We start from the raw sequence: 24,427 nt of genomic DNA, 5'->3' as shown, positions 1-24,427 counted from the left end.
AATGAGTTTTCATTTCTTCACGTTGTTATAACACATATTTTCTTATGTTGTTTCAAAATTTGGCGAGGCAAGTTGAATAGAAAGTAAAAAAAAATGCATCAGCAAATGATAAAGATGGAGTAGAACTGAATAACCTCTGCTTCTTCCTACTCCTTTTGGACATGTGGAATCATGAATCGTAATATGTGATTTATACCAACGTGTCCAAATAACAATAAACACACGGGATGTGTTCAGGAGTTAAAAATTGTATTAAAATTGTCTTGTACCTCAACCATTTGTTAAACAGGTAGGTTTTATTGTATCCATGTATTGAAAAATATGACTTATTTCAGCTTCTTTTGCTTTGTGCAATATTAAGGTTCTAAATGCAATATATGAAGTTATATGTGAAGTATTTCTATAATGCCTCATATTAACTCAGTAGCAAGATCTCATAGTGTATAGACTGGTCATATATTTCATCTCGCTTCATATTATGTGCATACTGTATTTGTATATAACTCTGGGTAAAACAGTTGATTTGTTAATACTAGGGTTGTTTACATTGTTAATTTTTTTATATTGTGTATTTTGTACTGCTTAACTGATTCTGTACTCTTGCTGCTGTGCAATGCAAATTTCCCCACTGAGGGACGAATAAAGGCATATCTTATCTTATCTTAGTACACATTGGCCCCTCCCTTGGTCTTCTCCTCTTGTGAACTGAATGTTGCTAGAAGCGGCAGCCATTTAGGTACCAGGACATACCTTTCATTTTACATGAATCAATGCTCCAGTAGTACTGACAAAATCCAGTCAGTGCGTATAAAAATATGAAATTCAGTACCCATCCCTAGTACTAGTATCATGTTATCACATCAGTACCAAGACACATGCTATCCATGTCACGATATGTTAAGTGAAAAACAACCAAGACCAAACTGTAGTTTAACAACTTAGTCAACTACATGCAGCACACCAGTCAAACAAAACAAAAGCAATTTAAAATGTCATGTTCGAACTGAACTTGTAGAGAAGCACACAATCGGGTGCAGCACACCAAGTGGAGCACCATTCCAAGAAAGACTTACATGAGCGCCAGAGCCAGTGACTCGCTGTGACCCGGAGCAGTGACTGTCCTCATATAAGGCACTCTGTATTTGATGTTCCAGACACACAATATGCTCAGGCTTCTGACCTTTTTACATTTCAGTATTTCTCTTCAAGCTTAAGAAAGCACTTAAGAAGGCACTACATGTACGCTACACAGTAAGTTCAAAACAAGATAAAGAATTCACTTTATCCTGTTGTGATTCTTTCCAAAAAGATGTGGGTGCTCATGTACTGTAACAGTTAAGTCAGAATGGACTTTTTCATTCAGCATTTGTTCCATACCAACCTGGTACGCACCAGTTGAACCTGTGTTCCTAGTGGAGGACAGGCCATTGAGGCTGTACAGGTCAGAGGAAGCATAAGATGCCTGAAAGAGGGAGCCATGAGCATCAGACTGAGACCAGAGCACCCAACCAAGACAGCCAAGCAGATAGCAATATTTGCATCTAGGAGGATGTGATGAGATTTTAACAATACTTTTATGAAAAAGTAAAAAATATACACAAATATGGCAATATATTGCAGTCCACTAATTTAATTTCTACTACATTATATTCTTCTGCAATCCATATGTATACAGCATACTCAGGAACATATGACTTCATTCTTTATCTTTCTTAAAGGGGACCTATTATGCTCCTTTTTCGGACATCTATAATGCAGTTACATACGATAACCGGCATAAAAAGCTTTCTAGATCTTCCAGAATCTGCACCTATTCCAGCTGGATTTCTTTGGATTTCGTGCTTCCCGCAAAAACGGTCTGTTGTCATTTATTCCACCCTTGGCCCACTTTCAGGCACACCCACTCCGCTGTGGTTGGTCACACTCCCAAGTGCTAAGGAGGACTTCTGGTGTTGTGACGCTAGCTGACGAACCCAACTTTATAGGAGTTGATAATAAATGGCGAAGTATCTTTTTTCAATGTCCGCTTTTAACATACAGCCATATGTGTTGGATCCCGAATTCAATTCCCGAAGTAGAGACTGGAGAGTCTGAAGTTTGTCAAGAAAAGAGGTTACTTCCTACTGATAATGGTGGGAAATGGCTATTAGCAACCCCGCTCCCTGTATGCACACTCTATAATGCTACACAGACAACTGCTTTTGTTCCATGGCTTACAAAAAATAAACACTGTTAGGACACTGATAAATTGTTACTTACTCTTCAGACTCTTTGACACGACCGAGTAAAGTCGATTTGTCGGCTAGTCCAGATGCTAAGTGGCTCATTTTCAAGATGACGTTGACAGATTAAAATCTTTTTCTTTTACTGATAGGGAATCAGGAACTCCAACCACTTGTGCCTGATGTTTCTGTGGTTAGGAATTGTAAATAAATGTAGCTTTCCCAAAGAAACACTTCCTGGGAGCCATTGCTAACAACGTGAACGCAGGCACAGAGCTTGGGGAAGGGCAGACAGCGTATCTGGCCAACAGCGCACGCCCAAGGAAGCGTGGCTATGTGTGACATCACAAACATCCAGTTTTACATAGAGTGTTTTGAGCCATCCCAAACTTCTTTTAGGGCTCAAATGAAACTTTGGTATCGTTTAACAACAGAATACAACATTCTATTTAGGTTCTAGAAAGGTCAGAAAAGTGGAAAAAGCATAATAGGTCCCCTTTTAAGTAGAAATGCTTAACACCATCTCCTTCCATACAACCCATGCACATGCATTATATACAAAGGAAATTATCTTCCCTTTTCACAAACTTTGCTTTATGAATGGCAACAGCTTTGGAGTGAAATATTAGTGTACATTAGCACATGATATTCATAGTATGGGTGCAAAAATACTTATTACTGTGCTTTCTCAAACCAAAACGCCACCACAGTGCACTAGAGTATAGATGTTAATGGAACATATTGGCCAGCAGACGCACCAACAAATCTCCCCTGGATGAACGCGAGACCCTGCTGTCATCACTCAGTCTTGAACTCTAACATCAGCAAAGAGAGACAAACCATGACATGTCCAGCTTTCATCTTTTATCTTAGAGAACAGACAGCTACTAACCCTGCTGGACACAACACTGTACTCATCATCGTAGCCGTTCCTCTGCAAACCCAAGAATGAGCCATGTCATCATTTGCTTGTAGGCTATTTGTAAAGCAATAGTACATACATCTTTATCTTTATGCTTATGTTTCTTCTTTTTCTTGGACTTCTTATGTGGGACCAAGGATGAGCCCTTAAGAGTGACAAAAGATAAATATTTGATGACACCAACGTAAACCACAATGTTGCTTGTGGAGAAGATCACACCTCACAACACAAGATCACACAACATAACCATGCCATGTGGGTTGTTATGAAACAGCACACAGAAGAACACAAGGTGTTACTCGGATTCGGAAAACAGGACTAAATCTGACATATTTAGGTTGTTGTAAGAGAATGGAATTATGCAATAATGAGTGTACTGGAAGACAATCATCCACGATATACCACAGTGCCTAAGTAGAATAAACAAACACTTGTTAAAACAATTAAATAAGTGAAAAAAAACATAGTATTATGCAACGTTAATTATTATGGGGGGGCAGAACCTCTGATGATTTTGCTAGGAATTGCAATAACCACAACACAAATCACTGATTGCACTGTTGCTAAACCAAAAAACCCCAAACTACCATGCATTTGAAGAAAAAAAAAATCAAAATAAAACAGGAAAAAAAATGCATGCTTTGTATTATGAGGGATGGAGTTACATTTTAATTGCAGTAAAAATGTGTGCATGCTTACAAACAACCACAAACATTTACTTTTCACTTCAAACTTTTCACTTTGACTTATTAATATCAGTCTTACCCCTGCCCCATAAACTGAATCAAGATCAGACTGTTCAGGAGAAAAAAGTATCAGCAACAACTACTACTGTAAGTGTTAGACATCTTTTTTTTTTTTTTAAATAGATAAAGGTTTGAGCCTCCACATAACGGCACATAACCTCCACATAACCAATGAACACAAAGCGAGGATGTGGATGTTTTGGACTGACCTACATTGGATTGCTTTTAACATATTTAACATATAAAAAGCCCATACGTTTTTCTGTATGTGACTCTAGCACCACTGTTCTAGACCTTACATAATTAAAAAGGAAGTTATAATGTATTAGAGAAGTGTTAAAAGTTGTGCAATATGACACTCACCCTGACACTGCCTCGGCTTCCCACTGACAAGCGTTCATCATCATCTGAAAGCTGTGAGACAAAGCAAAATATCGAAACAGATGATTAGGTTTGATATCTTTTGGACAGAAAGTTTTCCTATTTTTAAAGACTTTGGAGATGCAGAATCGATGTGTGAAAACATCATCATGCATGATCCATCTGTGTATATTTATCCATAATAATAATAATAATACTGAATACCACTAAGCCGTATATGTCATCAATGGTTATTTGTTGAACATGAGACGCTTGATGAGATGGAAACAGAGGGAGCGCTACAAACCGTGTGCATCTGTGAGGGGCGTGAGTATCTCTCACTGTCCTCCTGCATTTGGGAAGGGAAGTTAATGATGGGAAAGGATATGAAGAATGAAGGAGGAGACAACAAAGATGGAGGTCACAGACAGAAGATGGTGGTAACCATTGTGGATGCATCCTCTGCTGTTCGAGCTTTGCAGTGGATGGGGAAGTTGCATGTTTTCTCTTCAGTCACGGCCATTTTTGGTAATAATAGCCACATCATGCTCAGATCTTTGGTTTCTCTCCAAAACATCACTTCCATCAAATCATTCAACTATACACTATATAATTGTCTTAGAGGACAGGCCACAATTCCAAAGGTTAACGTTCTTTAGTCATGGTTAGTAATGTTAAAAGACTCTTGTGTTTATATCATTACAGCATTCACGTGATCCGGGGTAATTTAAAGTAATTCAGAAATTAAACAATAAATCCCATGCGGTCCACACCAATAGAGCAGATGGTCATGTTGATTCAGAGCCAAATGGTTAACTTTGCTCCCCTAAGAGCATTATTACAAAGGATTAAGCTTTGATTCATTACAATCTCTTATGCTGTTAAGGAACATTTTACACGCCACATGCCCTCAAGTCAACAACTCAATGAAATAAATACACATGCAACCGTGCAGCATATTTGGGATAGTGCCACCCAGCACAAAAACTATACCATCCATTGCTCAATATCTCCCCATTTGCCGTCCGCTCTGTCATCTAATTTGGTGTTCAAGCCATAATATTTCTAAAAAAAAAAGCAAGGAATAAAAGCAAAAGAACACAATTCAGTTAAAAGAGCAGTTCAAGCACAGTATGTACTTTGAACATAGTCATGGAAAAAAAATTCTTCAGTTTCTTGTTTATTTTAACGCCTAGTACAGCTAAAAGGTACAGTTGTTTGGACAAATATAACTATGACAACAAAAATAGCTCATAAGAGTTACATTTTTCGGAAGCACAATGTTAGTGATAGTTATTCATGTACGAATAAATGATTTTGCAAAAATCAAGCAATCCGTGGACGCTGCTAGATATCATCTCTTGAATTAAACTCTTATGAAGTATTTATGTTATAATCATTACATCTGTCCAAACAAATGTACCTTTGGTTGTATCATGCATAAAGTGAACAAATAAAACGAACAAACAAGAGTGGTGTAATTATTTTTTCTATGACTGTCTACTATGCCACAGGAACAGGAAGAAGCCTACCTTCTGGACCTGAAAGATCTGTGCAGCAACAGCAATCGGGGGAGCGAAGAGAAAGAGAAACATTGGAAGATATGAAAGAACAGAAACAGGACTATGATTGCCTTCAAAGGGGACCTACTATGCTCATTTTCAGTTCTTTGTATTAAGTTGTGGACTACATATGATACATGCGATAACCCTCACAGAAAGCTTCATAGATCTTCCAGAATCTGCACCTATTCCGGTTATATTTCCTTGGATTTCCAAAACTGTCTGTTTAAATTTCTTCCACCCGCAGCCAGCCTCAGGACATGCCCACTCTGCTTTGATTGTTCCCACACTGCTTGTACAGTAGGGTTGGGCGAGAGGGACCTTACCATACTGTATATGACAATATTTTTGGGATGTATCACGATATGACGATATAACATTTTAATTATAATTTTTTAATTAATTTAATTTAATTTAGTTATTTTAATAATTATATATTTTTTATGACACTCTTTGTTTACATTTCTTACATTAAAGCCGTAAAACCCTCACGCTCTGTAAGAGGAGATTTAGCCAACTTTGGTCAGCGTTTTATCGCCATTTGAACCTGTTTAGGTCGGGAGGAGTTTGTTCAGTGTTTGATGATTTTGTGCCACGGTACAATAATACAACATTCTAACAATATTTATAGGTCAGAAAAGTAGAAAAAGCATAATAGGCCCCCTTTTAAAAAATTAGTGGCAAGCAGTGACAGATGAAAGTCTGACTTCAGATTTAGCAGCAAGGTCAAAGTTAATGAAACGTGAAAAACATGGAACATGAAACAACGGCACATACAAGCACTTTAACAAACACTTTTCATATGTCATAAACCATTATTGAAGAATACTGAAAGGTGTCGCTACATTTATGACTTTGAGACAAAGTGCTCTACTGTGTTCTACTGAAATGTGTGCGGTCTCTGTCCATTAAAAGCACGATGCAGCACTAATCTAACTAGACGCTTGCAAACATTGTAAACTAAATAAAAATGTTTGGTTTTTTTTTTGCTTCAAATATTAACATTTAGTGCAGCTTCTTCATCACTTCACCCGTCCTACTGAAGCTCTTTTTTGTCCTTATCGGTTCTATACTTAGAGTCCTTTATATACAGATTTACCACCACCGTCTCTGTTGTATACTTGCCCAATGGTCTGTCTGCTTTATTTTAATTATGGCTTTCAGAAACAGATTTGTCTCTAACCTCTGAATGACCTCAGTACTTGATAGAGACGCCCTTATGGGTCCAATGTTCTTGCTCAGGTTCCGTGATAAAAAGTAATGGAGGTCAAGTCTATACTGATGACCAATTACGGCAAAAGTGCCAGATCAACAATGCGGCTGACCTTAATAAAGCATTTTGTCTATGAAGGTTAGATAAAAAAAAAAATCTAACCCCCGGACGACCCCGGGAGGGGTCCCCTAAGGTCGAGCGACTCCAGCCAAACAGCAGCGCAAAGACAAAAAAAGTTTCACCCAAAAAAACTTACGGTTATATGCAATATATAACCTAAATATATATGCAGTACCAGTCAAAAGCATGGGCATTTTCTCATCATATTGAATGAAAAGTGTGCCCCAACCTTACTATGTTACCCCTCCTGTACTACTAATAAGGGTGTCATATTAGGGGAAATACAAGTAAACACTAAAAATGTTCAATCCTTGGGAGAGAAACTCCAAAAACTGCATTACTTATCTGTCTGGACAGTCAATTAGGTAGAACGCCAAGCACACCCATAAGCCCATTCATCGACTCAGTTGCACAATCAGCTTATATGTTTATACCGATGTTATTTCACTCACCATGCTGCTTTTTTTGACAGGGGGGGTTCCTGGGCGCCTGATGAAGGCTGCCCTCTGCCCCCTACCTGCTACCAGGCGTCCGGCCGTTTTGTAGAACTCAGGTTACCAGCAAAGACGACGACATCCACAGCAGGTAAGAACCCCCCCAGATTGACCACACCAGGGGGGGTCAACGTAGCAATTTAAATCCAAATAGGGCACAGGGAACTAATTTAAGTCCAATTTAAAAGAAATCCACCCGCCATTCTCGCACGTTTCAAGCTCACACTTGACGGACGGCAAGTGTGCAGTAGTCCACGCCCAGTGCAACACTGCAGCTTGGACCAAGGAGCGCAACCTGCTAAGCTACTTTAGAACTGAGTTAAAGGATTTAATGGACACACACACACACACACACACAGTTTAACAATGACCGTTAATCCAGTGCATTGGTGGTTGTGCGTACATGTGTGTGTGTGTATACTGTTGTTGTTTTGGATCAACACCTGGGATTTGACTGGCTACAACAATAATCTAATGTCCTCATAATATTATGTATTTACTATAACAAAAATGCAGTGGTCATATTAACTGTGTTAATTGCAGTAATGTGATAACGCTAATAGATAAGTAGTAACAGGAAGGGGCAGAGGTCGATCTGCATGTATGAGATTACTTGAAGCTAATAATAGAAAGCTTGATGTCCCCGCAGATCAGACATTCTAAACCCGACAACAAACCCCGCAGAACACAAACACGGCCACGCTGCTTGACCCATTTCAACAGAATTCTAATTACGTTTAATTTTGGTACCGCATATTACTAAAAACAGCTGCGATACATTAGTACATTCATAATTCATTGAATATATTGTGAACTTGGCTGCACTGCGGTCGAGTGGTTAGCGCGCAGACCTCACAGCGAGGAGACTAGGGTTCAATTATAAACCCTAGTTATGGTCCAAATTGTCCATAATGTGAGTGTGAATGGTTGTTTGTCTATATGTGCCCTGTGATTGGCTGGCGACCAGTCCAGGGAGTACGCCCGAAAACAGCTGGGATAGGCTCCAGCACCCCCTCGTGAGGATAAGCGGTAGAAAATGAATGAATATTGTGAACTTGAATACACTGTATGTTTAAATATAGCATGCCAAAAGCGTATGGCCATTCATATTTTGACAAAATGTGTTGTTTGTTCCACCTAAAACGGTTGAAAATCAATAAGAGTGCAAGTACATTTATTGTGGTGGTCATTTCAGAACAGTATCGGTAATGTGCAGTGCCAACCATCAATAAATGCATGAAAATACACATGGAACTCAGTGTATTGTCATGTGTTTACCTCTTTTTGTTGTCTTTCAAGTTCTCTCATGCGGATCTCTCTGGCTTCTGCCCGAGCTGCCCTTTTTGCTGCCAGCCTTGCCTCAGCCTGTGGGTAGATAAAAAAACAAGTGGACAATAATAACAATTAAGAAAAGAGTTAATAACAAAGTCATGTAGTTTGTTTTTATTTTGAATGTTTTCAACACACCAGAAATAAATGCAGATTCCAGGTTCCTCAATAAACCTTGAATGGCAAAAAGTGACTGTATTGCCAATCGGTTTGTTTTATACAGTCCTGTTAATATGTACTTTATGGAAAAATACTATGCAAATAAAGGCAAATTATGCATGGTTCATCACTGAGAAAAATCAGTTGACAGTTGACACACAAATAATCGGAAATTATATGAAAGCTATGTTTTGGAAACTAATTTTGTCGAAAATCCAATAAAATGTATGACTATTATAATGGTTGTGACTACTTCTTTTGGAAAGTTGGAAGTAAATGTAACACGGGAAGAATAATTCCTCTCAAAAGACCAAGAACGGATGATGTAATGTATTTGCAAAGTTGTTGTATTTTCAGATACACAGTATTTATAGTAATGTATTTATTTGAGAACATCCAAATCATTGCTCCACTCAGCAATTAATCTACAGAAGGGGCCTTTTCCTTAAAAGGATCTCTCAGACCATAAACTGTGGCTGTGCGCTGCAGAGAATTTGTAAGCATTTCCTTCCTTTAGCATTGCGGTAGACTGTAACTACAGCTTGTTTGCCTCTCGGCAGGGTTACAGCAACCCCTCCTTTTATTACACTAATGCATTTCCTCAATGTCAGTCTGCATGACCAAGCAACAAGAAAACATAAATACAAAGATTTATTTTTTTAGAAGAATTCAAACACCAGCAGCAGAACCATAAATGTGTTGTAGTTTTTGGAACGTAAACAGGTTTTTGGGGTTGCTAAAGTTTTACATATGGAAAACCTTGGCGCCCTGTGATTGGCTGGCGACCAGTCGAGGGTGTACCCCGCCTCTCGCCCGAAGACAGCTGGGATAGGCTCCAGTACGCCCCGCGACCCTTGTGAGGATAAGCGGTAGAAAATGAATGAATGAATGAATGAGGATGCTGCTGAGGTTCTCATTGGGAGTGACCAGGATGGATAGGATCAGGAACGAGTACATCAGATGGACATTACATTTTAGAGGCCTTGGAGATAAATCAGAGAGGCCAAAACTGAATGAATGAAACCCTTGGCCCGCTCCATGGAATCCTGACACTCTCTTCTCAAGACCATTTTGTCATGATTGTTAATAACACTTAAAAAAGGTTAATAAAGACTTTGATGCAACACTGATGCACTGTTCGCATTTTTCGTTGTTCTATTATGCAGTGAGTTCCTTACTTTCACAACAAAAGTCCACCATCTTCTAGCAAATCTCTTTATTTCCAATTACATTAGCTCTTCTAAGTGTCATTCATCATTAAGATTGGATGGAACTGGACTGAGTTACGTAACGTTAGAAGAGGGGCTGGTACTTTTTCATGCACGGAGGTTAATTGGCTATTGTGCCCCAGCAGACAGGATAAACAGTTGTCTATTGGGTCAAGTGAGGTTCAAAGTTCAGAGTTGTTTTGGTATCGTGGTGTGTCTAAAACAGCCAAGCTAACCGGGTTTACGGTCAATATGTGGAAAATGGCGCACCTGATGAAAATGATGAAAGTGGTCAGTGGATGGAAGGATTTGTGTAGACTGTTTACATTTACTGTCAAAATAACAAGGCTATTTTTGTCTGTTTTTTATCTACTATCAAATCAACTTTATTTGTAGAGCACTTTTCCTGTAAAGACATGCAACACAAAGTGCTTTAAAAACAATTACCACAATTAAAAGGAAAAACAAATACTAAGAAAGCCCCTCCCTCCCACCCACTATACTAGACACACACACAAACACACACACAATCACACACAGTAGGGAGACATGGCATGGCACTGAGGATCAAGGAAACGCCACCTTTGGGGCCGTCCACACTGGGAGGACCCCGACTCCGACAGATGGGCGGACCCCAACATTAAAGGGAGGAACCCCCAGCCGGCCGGGCCGAAGGGACCCAAGGATGGCACCCCCTCAGCGGACCCGACACAGCCCCCAGTGTGGAGGACCCCCCTTGAGGAAATACTGGAGTTAAAAGCTAAAGACTAAAAGCATAAAATAGGACTAAAAAGATAAAAACATAAGAAAAGTTTAAAAATATTAGTCAAAAGCCTGATTAAAAAGGTGTGTCTTTAATCTTTTTTTAAAAATATCAAAATACTATCTACTACTATACTGTGAGGCTTCCAAGGTGAGTTGCATCATGTTTATGTTTGTGATTGGTCAAACATTAGTTTCATCGAGCCAACCAAAAAGAACTTGTACTTTTGACAATCTGTGTTTAGATCTTCCAGTGAGTACCCCAGGGTACTAAATGTTGAGTATTAGCCCAACAAATCAATCAACTTGCTGCAAATGTATTGTAAACAGGTCTGCTATCTGTTGACTTTGTTCTGCCAGTTTGCTGGTTGCATTGCCACGGCCGTCACCACTTCGCTATGGCGTTGACACCTTGGTTGGGCAAATAAACAGGAAACCATTTGTGATAACAATCTGACTGGTTTGTGCACGAGATGATGTCATCAGGAGGAAATGCACACAAAATGGCCCACTTCCTTCTAAGGACAAATGGTCGTGGGAGGCGCAGGAAAAGTAAGGAAATAAATCAGCAACTGTGTGGGCTTCAAGTACATGGCACAGTCTTTGGAGTATTTGTGCCAAAGCTCGGATTTCCGCCTTTGTGGAAAACAATCAAGCACATGCAGCCTTGATTACACGTGCGGTACTTAACCATAATCAATAAATTAATAAGAGATTGGTATAGTATGGTGTACATAAACCTAACTATTTTTATATGCGAAAATGACTATTGCTTACTGTGTACATTAGAGACAGACAGATTAATTGGATGGACTTTTATGACGTGTCATAGATTAATCAATAACAGTGAATGCTTGATATATTACAGTAACTTCTTTTTATTATATTATAAGTCCTTTAATGTTGCATTAGGTAGATGCAACTGTCATACATTTCACTTTATTAGCCAAATTGCCACTTGTGTTTATTTTAAAAATGGTCAATTTCACAGGCAGAGGGAAAGATTACGGTGTGGATGGTGTGGAGCCAATTCACAAAAAACGGTCGATGCAACATCTGCAGTGTGCAAGTCAGCCAGGATTCTAGCAAAAAACACTAGAAAAGTAAATGACAAAGATGCATGTGTTACTAATTAAACTTCCTTCCTAAACTTCCTCAATTAAAATAGTCTTCTGCTTCTTTGTGTTCAATCATATTTTGGGTATTATAAGAATCTCTGTTCATGTACACCGTAGAGTATATCCGATGTATATCAATGCTCTTACTTGATATATCGGCCGATATAGCGGATATCGTCTATTTCCAGCCCCCAATCCCAAAAATGCCATCAGTCAGGCTCTAGTGCACATCACTGCATGCTTTGGTTATTCCTTCTATAATGATTAACTTAAGATGGAACTGCAAAAGGACATCGTTTTTTTTTCCCCCCCGCTGTTCATCATCAAGACTAAGCTACTTCACAGTCTTAAACGCCTCACAGAGCTGCCTGGTATTTTAATCCCTGCTTTAATTGTTTTCTCAAAGTAAAGCAGCAGAGCCTGCTACTCAGATGTTAGCAAGCCAACTAAAAATGACAATGGCTTCATATAAAACTAAATATTTGACACAACAGTGTTTGGCTTCAGGTTAGTTTTGCACACATGCATCTGGCTGCAAAACCCTTCACATGACACTTTTTATACACTTTTCTAGAATGGCAATAACGTTTTGTCACATTTCTCTCTTGTTTAAAGGGGGCCGAGTATGCTAATTTTTCGACCCACATTAAAAAAAAACACACAATAACCCACACAGAAAACACTTCCGGGTAAGCACACTTTGCTGTGATTGCTCACACGCCCACAGTGCTTCCTAACTATGAACCATATAAGGAAGTCCGCCCCTCTGTGACATCACAAAGGGCCAGTTTTACCACGCCTTTTGAAACCGAGTGTTTTGAGCCATCCCAAACTTCTTTCAGGGCTCACTTCTTAATACACAAACCTCATTATCGGAAACTTTGGCATCGTTTAACACAAGAATACAACATACTAACAACATTTATAGGTCAGAAAAGTGGAAAAAGTATACTAAATTATTAAGTGACTGACGAGTATTTCACTCCTAAAATGTAAACCAAGAATAAATGTTCGACGTAAACCAAAACACACGCTAACTGAGGTTCAACTGCATAGGAAAGGGGTCAGGAACCTTTACTATTAGGGCCTGTCCACACGGGAAAATTCTTGGGATTTTTTTGGAGGGTGGATTGCAAAACAAAAAGGTCCACACTGGAACTGCCAGATGGGAACTGCTGCTGTTTGACTGATGCTGCACCATGAGCCTCGAAAACTCATCATACTATGTCAACTATTTGTTCTTAAAATGTCGTATTAAATTATAACGTGCTACTTGCAAGCCTTTACTTGGGACTTGACTCGAGACTTGGAATTAAAGACAAATCACGGACTTTCTCCCACCTCTGGTGCAGGGTCATCAAACAACATTGTTTTAGTTTTCATTGTTTCACTGAGGTAACGCAACAACGGGTCAATGGGCTGTGTGGTCTTCAACAGTCGGTTTTACATGACTAAAAGTTTCTCTAGGGTTAGCATTGTGAGACCTTAACGTTTTCGAGCAAGTGGTAGCTTTCCACCACCATCCCCCTACAGACAGACCTCATCTAAAACTAGGGTGCAGCAACAGCTGATGTGTCAGGGTACTATTTTTAAACTCTTTAGCAGAACAGGCCAACTCATCAGGGTGGTTGTACCACAACCATCGACTGCTCTGCTACTTAAAGACACAGCCTTGCTCACCAGGATTAAAAAAAAACAAAACAAAAGTACGCTAAACTGCGATGCCAAGAATGAGGATTCATTCACCCACAAAACACTTGCTTCTTCTCAAAGTGTGTCAGATCTATAAACGCACCCCGAACCTCTGCTGATGACGGAAACAAACTGAGGTCTGAGAGTTAACAGTTACCAGCAAGGGTAATGTAAAAGCTCAAGTTAGCATACAGCAGCATAAACAGTAAAGCACAAACAGATGTTCAAACTTTACAGGGTTTTATCGCTGGTCTCATGGTATTAGCTGCTATAAACAGAATTAAAATGAATATTATGGTAATTTTATAGTGTAAATTGTCCATAGGTGCAAATGTTTCAATGCTGAAATGTGTCAGTTTATTCTCTGGTGACCCCACCTCTTACCCAAAGTCAGCTGGGGTAGACTCCAGCTCACCACGGTGCTACAGCAACTGAATAAATGTCTGGCCAATGATGCTCGTCAATCCTAGTGGGTTAAATTTACCATGAACACAGAATTAAAAAATAGTATGCGTCTGTTCTACAAACTATATTTTAACAGGCATATTAAAGGCATATTTTCACTTTTCACAGCCTGAGCAGAACAAATATTGACTGTGACAAAACAGAAGTAGACTGTCACTACTGTTTCCATGCAAAGAATATATAATAATTAACACAATATAGTAAATTATGCGAAACATTTTGAGAGATATGCAGCATATGAAGCATGCCGACTACTCGGATGGCAAAGAATTGTGGGATTTGTTTGGGTCTAGCATGACGTGGAACGGAGGCGATAAAGGTTTACTTTTGTAGGGGGAGGAGGAAACAAATGTTAGATATCCTGTAGTGCAACACCTTCTTATTGCTTGTGGATGCATTGTTTTCCATACATTCATCTAACGGCCCGCCACAAATAAATTTAGACCCCCACAGATACATTTGGTGCTACCTTTGCTTTTTTTTTTTTTTTTTTTAAGATTTGTCTCCCAGTACATCCCAGTTGGTGTCCGTATAGCTTGTTGCTACAGCACCGTACATTATATTCTGATTCTTAACACATCTCATAAGCACCTGGTTTGCTAGAGAATTATAATTAGAAAACAAAGCAGGAGGGGATTTAGTGTTGCTGGTTTAGTGACTCATGAAAACAATGAACAACTTTGCCTGGTATTACTGGACACTTTTGGAGACTCAAACATGAAACAACATATCACTCTGCTGTGACCCGCTTCTACATGAGTACAAACCAGGAAACATCATAAACGTTTTGTTTTTTTTTTTGAATGAAAGAGGATATTTTTGTTTTCAGCTATGGTAGTATTTATATAAGGTATATCAAACAATTTCTACTATATTAAAGTGATGACAATACAGTGTAAACCTCTCCCACTGTTTGCAGTTCATGTGGTAATCCAGCCAGTTGTGCAAGATTGAACGTGTATTGTTTACAAGAGGAATATTTGTTCTTTTCATATCTGGCAGGTTATTAAACACAGAGCATTTAAGTGACACTTCTTATAATCATAATAATCTGCATGGAAGTAAGTGTTAACATTATAAATGTGTTTACCAGTAAATGTAAACATATCACAATGTAGTCCTACTAATGACTTGTTATTTTTCTGGTTGATCAGTTTGATATACATAGAAAACGGATGGATGGAATATGCGGTTAGCATGTCGGCCACACATGGGTTTGAATCTCTGTGTGGAGTTTGTATGTTCAGAATGGGTTTTCTCCGGGTACTCCGGTTTCCTCCCATATTCCAAAAACAAACAAAAACATTTATTAGAGACTCCAAATTGTCCATAGGTATGAATGTGAGTGTGAATGGTTGTTTGTCTATATGTGCCCTGTGATTGGCTGGCCACCAGTCCAGGGTGTACCCCGCCTCTCGCCCGAAGACAGCTGGGATAGGCTCCAGCATACCCGGTGACCCTAGTGAGGATAAGCGACATAGAAAACGAATGGATGGGATATACGGTTAGCATGTCGGCTACACATGGGTTCGAGTCTCTGTGTGGAGTTTACGTTCCGGGTGCTCCGGTTTCCTCCCACATTCCAAAAACACGCTAGGTTAATTGGTGACTCCAAATTGTCCATAGGTATGAATGTGAGTGTGAATGGTTGTTTGTCTATATGTGCCCTGTGATTGGCTGGCGACCAGTCCAGGGTGTAAGACAGCTGGGATAGCCTCCAGCATACACACGACCCCAGTGAAGATAAGCAGCATAAAAAGTGTATGTATGGATGGATATACATATTGTATCAAATCTTTATTGATATCCATAAAGTGATACAATACCGTAGGTTGTTCACATGTTCACATATAACATAGGTTATTGTTCTCTATGATATAGATGTGATATCATAGGTTGTTGTTCACATTGATACAGTATATAGTAATATTCATGTAAGCTATGATACAAAATGACTCGAGATATACTGTTTTATGATTTCTATACGTATGTTTAAAAAAAAGAGTGGACTAACTGACTCACCTCTTTAGCTATAAGATTTAAAGCATCGTCCTCTGCTGTACTTCTGTCTTTGTTGCTGCTTCGTTTCCGTCCTGTGCCCTGGCTGCCCATGTTGGACATGTTGGACGGGACGTGTCCAACACTTTTAAAAGTTCACTTCGCTCCAACGATGACACCACAAGTATCCTCAGAACCGAGCGGCACGACGGCGGCTAACACGTCAACGTAAAAGACGTGAAAGGAAACGTAACTTCAGTCACACATCGTCCCGGAGTGAAGTCGATGCGGTGTAGCCCCGCTGTGTAGTCATGGAGCACAGTTAAAAGTCATGCAGTCAGTTTTTCATGTCGTCACACATCCGTCTTCTTCCTGTGTTCGGTCGCAGCGCGCACGCGCCCCGACTCGCGCACACAATGTGGTTTAAAAAAAAACAAACTCTTGTACCACATTGCATTGAGTTCAATAGTGTCATTACAATAAAAACAAAGATTTGTAAAAGCAGTTTCGTCACAATTAACATTAATGTGTTGATGCGGACAAACAAATGTATTTACCTCTCCTCGGCGTGACGGCATGGAGGACATGCTACCTTAGGAACATGCAGCAATTTAAACATTTCATGCAACGGAAACAATAATATACGACTTCCGTGCAAACGGTACACTTTACGTGTAAGTCAGCATGTTTGTTTAGTTCAATTGCACTACACCGACGACTTCTACCTCATATCTAATGACTACAGATGACTTTTATTGTTATTAGATTATATTCCGAATTCACTCCTGCATTAACTATATCCCATATTTTTCAATGTGTGTATTTGTTAAACAAAGTTATTTTTAAATTTATTCCTAGATTAACAGTATCACATATATATTTATAAAAATAAACACGTTAAAATATGTTATATATTATTATTTAATATAATTGTTATATATAAATATATATAATATATTTTTTTACATACAGTATTTTCAAGGAACCTGTAATATTTAACCATTAATATTTATTTTGATGTATTTTAAAATACATAATTTTGTCTGCATTTTTAAAGCAATCAGTGTTTTTCTACAACTAATTCTAATGTTTACTGATGTGCATATTTTTAATCTATAATTAATATTGTATTAATATTTATATTAACATGTTTTTAAAGATGTAAATGTTACATAGATAGATGTAACAAGTTCCCTACAAGGTCATTATGTAGGTAATGTCGCCATCAAGTGTTCATTATGTGTAAGTGCAATGCTTCAGGGAAAAGTAATTCTCTGGTATACAAGGTTAATGAATAATGTTTTTAATTTATTGTTTTGTAGTTATTAATGTACCGTAGGGACATTCGTAACTCGGGATGTCACCCAGATCAGTTAGCGCCTCTGTGTGTTTTCAGGAATGAAATATTTTCATGGAAAGTGCAATACATAAACTTAATAAATTAGCAGCTATTATAAATAGGGGTGTCACGAGACCAGACAATATTACTAAATTACAGTATTACCAAAGAAAAGTTAATTAAAGAAAAGTACAATGCTAGCGGCCTCGCTTTCACCCACTGAGACATAGAGACTGTATTGCTGACAAAAGGGCTCACTCCATTCATACGTTGTTCTATGGAACAAACATGCAAAAGTGCGGATTTCAAGGCACAGAAGTTGTAAATGTTTATTAGAAAGTCTGTTTTATTTTGTGTTCTATAAAGTTTCAGTATATCCAAATGAAACAACAACAAAAAAAACAACAAATACATTCGATCTTGCTTCATTTTCTTAGATGGACGTTTGAGGCAGTGGATGGAGAACTTAATGTATTTGCATTCAAGCAATTAAGGACAATGTAATACAAGACTTGTGTAAACTGTTGTGTGGGCTTGGTGACTATAAGAAATGATTATAAAAGGATCAATGGCATTCAATAAAACAATTTGTGAATGGGGCATGTACAACACAAAAAGATAGAAAGCTTGGTGAACTCATTAATGCAAGTTCCAAATATATTTAGCGCTTGCTTAACTATAAATGTGCATTGTGAAGACGTGTCAGATGACTTTACTGTACAAAACCGAATGCACCAAATTCATCCATGTGCAAAACAAACACGTTATGTAGCACCAGTAGATGAAAACAAGTCATGCAACAAATTGTGTTGCTTTCATTGGTAACAAAACAAAAAAGAAAGCAGTTCAAGATATTTGGGGTCAAGTCCATTAGTGTGGAATCCAGTGCAGCCTCTATTCTTACAGTATGACCAGTGTGGATGAGTCTCCTCCAAACAAAAAGACTGGCCATGCGGGCTCCGCGTCTCCTATGTGCTTATTGAGGCCATGACTCCTTGCTTGATGGCGACTGCTGAGAATGCAAAAGGTTCTTTCATCAGAAGGGAATCATATTGCAAAAATACACAAAGCTTGTGTACCTTCACACATGTACAGTACAGAAATACATCAGGGTGGCCCTATAGCCTGGACAAATGTATAATGTACACAGATAGATACATACTGTATATACACATACTGTAAGCATAGGCTCCAGCACCCCCGAGACCCTGGTGAGGATAAGTGTCATAGATAAAGATTGGCTAAAATATACCCCAAAAAATCATTAATAATTAATACATAAAATTATTCATGTATTTTTTTAATAATAATTTAAAGATATAAATTTAAAAGAAAATTTGGAAATATTTAATAATTTATTGTTATAAAAAATACAAGTATAAAATAAATAATGATAATAATAAAGTATAAATAATGCATAAATAAATGAATACATAATAAAATAATTATATATAATATTATATAACATAATATATATGTATTATATATAATAATATATATAATATATTTTTTATTATTTATAATTTAAAAGAAAAATGTAAAATATTTAATAATTTATTGTTATTAAAAATACAAGTATAAAATAAATAATGCATAAATAAATGAATACATGATAAAATAATAATAATTATGTATAAAAATAATTATATAATATCAATAATTTATAATATTAATATAATTTATATTTTACATATTTTATAAGTATTTATGTATAATAATATAAACCAATATATATTACAATTGATAAATTAATACAAACTCTACATTTACTAGGCTGCACGGTGGTCGAGTGGGCCACACAGCTGGGAGAACCGCGTTCCATCCCCCCTCGGCCATCTCTGTGTGGAGTTTGCATGTTCTCCCCGTGCATGCGTGGGTTTTCTCCGGGTACTCCGGTTTCCTCCCACATTCCAAAAACATGCTAGGTTAATTGGCGACTCCAAATTGTCCATAGGTATGAATGTGAGTGTGAATGGTTGTTTGTCTATATGTGCCCAGGTTTTTCAGGAATCAGAGCAGTCTGATGGGATGCTAAATACTTGTTTTACTCTCTGTCCACAGTCTCATCTGTCATCTTGTTTGAGAAAACCCGTATTTATGTTTGAGAAAAGTAACAGTAGGCCAACCATGCTAACATTCTAGCTGGAGTCCCCTTGGAAGACATCACGTACCTGCATTTCCACAAGCCCTCATACACTGTTCATGCGTGTCGAAGCGATTCTGGTTTCCTCCACAGCCTCCATACCAGAAGCGTGCGCAGCTCTTGCTGGGAGCATCGTAGTGCCACTTCAGGACAAACTTGGCACATGTTCCTTCCTCTTTGGGAAGCGTACAGATGTCCACATCTGTAGAGGATGCTGGAAAGTAAACAAAATTATATTCAGGATTTGTGATGTTAAGGTAGAGTGGCTGCTGTCATTGGTTTAAAAAAATGAGTAGAGTCGTCCCTGGCACTTTCGCGGTTCAAACCAAGGTTATAAATACAGTCTTTTATGCTTTATGCTGGAGGTCTGTCAGACTGAACTATGGCAGGAGTGGAACTTTGCACACACTATAAACCTTGCAATCCTACTTGCATGGAGTGTTGCCACATTCACTGGTTTTGTGACGAGTGACTGTTTTTTTCCATTGGAGTTTGGGTTTGCTCGGCCATCTCTGTGTGGAGTTTGCATGTTCTCCCCGTGCATGCGTGGGGTTTTTTTTTCCCGGGTACTCCGGTTTCCTCCCACATTCCAAAAACATGCTAGGTTAATTAGCGACTCCAAATTGTCCATAGGTATGAATGTGAGTGTGAATGGTTGTTTGTCTATATGTGCCCTGTGATTGGCTGGCCACCAGTCCAGGGTGTACCCCGCCTCTCGCCCGAAGACAGCTGGGATAGGCTCCAGCCTATGAGTTTGGGTTTGATGAAAGTTACATGATCGCTGCATATGCCTTCTATCAAAACATGTGATAATGGTGTCCACAGTATTTCAGAAATTCACGATTTCCTGGTTCTACACTCTAAGTATCATGAGAACTGTAGTTCCATTGTCAACTTTCGTTCTCCCAATATCGTGTACTGTCTCGTGTTGTGAGCTCAGTGTATTGTGACGCCCCCATTAACTCCACGCAATTCATTCATTCATTCATTTTCTACCCTTTATCCTCACGAGGGTCGCTGGAGCCTATCCTGGAGCGGGGTACACCCTGGACTGGTTGCCAGCCAATCACAGGGCACATATAGACAAACAACCATTCACACTCACATTCATACCTATGGACAATTTGGAGTCACCAATTAACCTAGCATGTTTTTGGAATGTGGGAGGAAACCGGAGTACCCGGAGAAAACCCACGCATGCACGGGGAGAACATGCAAACTCCACACAGAGATGACCGAGGGTGGAATTGAACCCTGGTCTCCTAGCTGTGAGGTCTGCGTGCTAACCACTCGAATGCGTGTTAATGAAAAATGAATGAAAAATGAAGGTGAGCGTGTCTTAGAACTTACTTTTAGCCGGGCGGCTCTCCACTTTCTCAACCTGCTGGACCTCAGACTGAGGCTCTGGCACTGTTATGACAGATATTTTAAGAAATACATAAATGTATACTTACTGTATACTTATGTATAGACATACACAATAGTATGACACCAATTAACAATGACAAACTAAGTATTACTGTATATCACTGCCAAAGCATGTACTTATTAACATGCAAAGATACTCACCAGTCTCTGGTTTGTCCAGTGGTGTGGTATTTACTGGACTGGTCTTCTGGTTGATGGTTCCATGCTCTGCTGCCTCTGCCAAAGACACATGTATTTGTGAAGCTTTAATTAAATTGTTTTACTTCCACAATCTATTCTGTCTTAAATCCAACCTACTCGTAGTGATAATGCCTTTGTGAGTGGAAATCACATAACCATCTGCACCGTGGGCCGTGACCACAGCGTGATATGTCTGAGCACTTTCCAAGTGGTCCACGGAAAGCTCTACACCCGACACGTTGGTCTTCAACACCAGTGCATTGTCACGCAGTCGGGTCACCACCACTTCAAAGTAGACAACGTGTTTGGGTTCCGGGTTGTTCCAACGTAATTTCAGACTGCTTGAGGTGATGTTGGAGACGTGAAGATCATCTATGGTGGTAAAAAATGGTGTGAATTTTTTTTTGTGTGTTTTTTATTTAGCAAAAAGTATAAAACCATGACTTTATTGTATTATTAATGTCAACATTTGAGCCTCATATGCAAGGTTTTTGCTTATTTTTTTGTCTATAATGTGCTGCAGGTCAATAAAAACATGTTGTGGTCTACAAATGGCCTCCGGGCCACAGTTTGGACACCACTAAGTTAACCCAATGTATTAGAGTAAATGAGATGTCCTTAAAGACATGTAATATACATATTTCTATACTTTATTATACCAGTGACACATTGGAAAAGTAAAATGAACCCCCCCCAAAAATAAAAAAACTTTTGTTGTGGGGTCGCCAGAGCAAATCAATCGCCTCCATCCAACCCTGTCTTCCTCACACCAACTACCCTCATGTCCTCCTTCGCTACATCCATAAACCTCTCTCCTCTGGACATGTCCCAACCATCTCAGTCTGGCCTTTTCTGACTTTATCTCCAAGGTCTCTAACATGTAATGTCCATCTGATGTACTCGTTCCTGATCCTATCCATCCTGGTCACTCCCAATAAGAACCTCGGCCTCCTCATCTTTGCTACCGCCAGTTCTGCTTCCTGTCTTTTCCTCAGTGGCACTGACTCTAGACCAAACAACACATACAATAATGCCTAATAAAAACCCACGTCAAGCTGAAACTCAACTCTGAACCCTCGATGTCACTTCCTGTCCGAGTTTAAAGTTGATTATAAAGGAGCGAGAGTGGTCTAATAATGTTAAAAACATTTTATTTAGAAGGTTTACTATGCTGTAGGATCCCTGCATATTCACAATTCAGCATTTGGGACGTTGACCCTGAAAATTTTGTGGGTTTTTTTTTTTTTCAAAAATAACAAAATTTAGGGAATCCTGCCCATTTGCATTTTTTTCCTTAAAAAAATTCTCATTTACTATAAGTTGTTAATGCTGGTAGCGCCACATCCACAGGAAAGGCTTTTTTCATTTATATTTACACCAGGGTTTACATATTTAGGAGTACATCGTTCCTGATCCTATCCATCCTGGTCACTCCCAATGAGAATCTCAGCATTCCTCATTAATCAAATAAAAAAAACAAACTGAATAATTACATTCATTCCTTTGATAATAATCAACATCACCTGTGTGCTTTACTTGATGAGATACTTGGTGATGTTCATGATGTTTCTTCTGGTTCCTAGAAATCAGAGCATAGTATGGATGAGAAAACATGCAGGACTGCAAATCATGAAACAAAAAACAAAAACATACTCTTTTTGATGTAACAAAGTAAAAGGGTTTTTTAGGGGTTGGTCGCTCTGGAACCACTTGCAGTTTTTGGAGACTTCAGGAGACATGTAGAAAGCGTTTTCGACTGAAACGAAAGCAATGAACACACTATGGTTATGCTGATTCATCACTTGTATAACAACCACAAATGTGAACGGAGTCATTATAAGTAATCGAACATCTAGCTTGAACTTACTGCTGATATACTTGGGCAACAGCTGGCCAAAATTCTGAATGTGTTTGTCGTAAAAGTGTGAGATGGTGTCCAGCCTCTTGAAGAAGACATCTGATGGTTCGCTGGCCATGCGTGCCAAAACACGGGCGTCCCCAGCGCTCAGTTTCTCACCGACGCCCATAATGACCAAAAAGTAGCCTCTGCATTTGACCTCGGTAGCAACACGCACGAGCCTTTCCTCCTCCTCTTCCACACTTCCTGTCACAAAGAGCATGAGGACTTTCCGAGGGCGTTGGAGTGGTGCTTTCTCAAAAATTTCCTCCACTGTTGATTCCATCGCTGCTGCCAATGACCGAGCACCTTCTAGCTGGGGGGTCTTCTCCAGTAAGAACTTCACAATCCCCTGAGCCGAGTGGTGCTCCGTCAAACCAATATCCACATGGATGGGGGAGCTGCTGTTGTTTTGGAGGAACTCATACGGGGCTTGTTGGATGACCGATACTCTGGCATGGTGAGCGGACGTTGTCGGATCGGAAGACACCTGAAGATGCTCCACCATGTGTGCTATGTAGCGTTTTATTTCCGTAAAGGCTGTGGGATATGTCGTTTCTGAGCTGTCCACGACAAAGGCCATGTCGATATCCACGTCTGTGGTGAAAGACCTCCTGTCCCGACCAGTCGATGGGGGGACATAATCACACATTTGGTCTGGAGAGCAGACGTCTGGGAAGGAACAATGACAGATATTTGTTGATTTATACAATGACAGATATTTGTTGATTTATACAATGACAGATATTTGTTGATTTATACAATGACAGATTCAATGATGAAATGGATGGAATTTATTTACACCAAGCTACGCTCGGTAACAGAAAGACATGTTTTTGGCGATGTCCATGCTGAGCTCAATAGTTAAATGGTCCCTGTGTTGTGGCTTTTAAACTAATATTGGATCCCAGTGGATTGCTACAGTAAAGTAAATAACGGATGCTTTACAAAACCCCAAATGTGACCCCAGAAAACATTAGTCCGGTTTAGATACACAAGTCTTCCTTCTGAAAAAAACACTTCTGGCTGGCACTGTCCACTGTAAAGAAAGAAAGAAAGAAAGAAAGAAA

The 24,427-nt window shown here is 39.0% G+C and overlaps 2 protein-coding genes across 4 annotated transcripts in view; both read right to left on the bottom strand.

Annotated features, from left to right (window-relative positions):
* Positions 1-16,755, bottom strand: part of lrrfip1a (leucine rich repeat (in FLII) interacting protein 1a) — a 29,308-nt gene extending 12,553 nt beyond the window's left edge. The window contains exons 1-11 of the mRNA XM_078795432.1: positions 16,395-16,755; positions 8,918-9,004; positions 5,783-5,800; positions 5,244-5,315; positions 4,558-4,599; positions 4,254-4,304; positions 3,224-3,289; positions 3,115-3,156; positions 2,981-3,037; positions 1,382-1,462; positions 1,074-1,136 (exon numbers count right to left, since the gene is read on the bottom strand). Of these exons, the coding sequence (XP_078651558.1) occupies positions 1,074-1,136; positions 1,382-1,462; positions 2,981-3,037; positions 3,115-3,156; positions 3,224-3,289; positions 4,254-4,304; positions 4,558-4,599; positions 5,244-5,315; positions 5,783-5,800; positions 8,918-9,004; positions 16,395-16,493 (678 nt within the window). The 5' untranslated portion in view covers positions 16,494-16,755. The remainder of the gene's footprint in view (positions 1-1,073; positions 1,137-1,381; positions 1,463-2,980; positions 3,038-3,114; positions 3,157-3,223; positions 3,290-4,253; positions 4,305-4,557; positions 4,600-5,243; positions 5,316-5,782; positions 5,801-8,917; positions 9,005-16,394) is intronic.
* A 1,282-nt stretch (positions 16,756-18,037) lies between these two features.
* col6a3 (collagen, type VI, alpha 3) overlaps positions 18,038-24,427 on the bottom strand; it is an 83,214-nt gene continuing 76,824 nt past the window's right edge. For 2 of the 3 annotated variants that reach the window (XM_058081275.2, XM_058081278.2), the window contains 8 exons: positions 23,328-24,029; positions 23,114-23,216; positions 22,984-23,039; positions 21,578-21,832; positions 21,422-21,496; positions 21,203-21,262; positions 19,881-20,066; positions 18,038-18,721 (listed from right to left, as the gene is read on the bottom strand). In XM_058081275.2, coding sequence (XP_057937258.2) covers positions 18,678-18,721; positions 19,881-20,066; positions 21,203-21,262; positions 21,422-21,496; positions 21,578-21,832; positions 22,984-23,039; positions 23,114-23,216; positions 23,328-24,029 — 1,481 coding nt within the window. In that variant the 3' untranslated portion in view covers positions 18,038-18,677. The remainder of the gene's footprint in view (positions 18,722-19,880; positions 20,067-21,202; positions 21,263-21,421; positions 21,497-21,577; positions 21,833-22,983; positions 23,040-23,113; positions 23,217-23,327; positions 24,030-24,427) is intronic. The other variant, XM_058081276.2, reaches the window with a different exon arrangement.

Source organism: Doryrhamphus excisus, linkage group LG12, assembly GCF_037039965.1.
Source record: "Doryrhamphus excisus strain RoL-2023G ecotype Guam linkage group LG12, RoL_Dexc_Guam_v1.1, whole genome shotgun sequence".
NCBI lineage: Eukaryota > Metazoa > Chordata > Actinopteri > Syngnathiformes > Syngnathidae > Doryrhamphus > Doryrhamphus excisus.
Note: the sequence above shows the minus strand (reverse complement) of the source record. Positions and strands in the feature narration are given on the sequence as shown.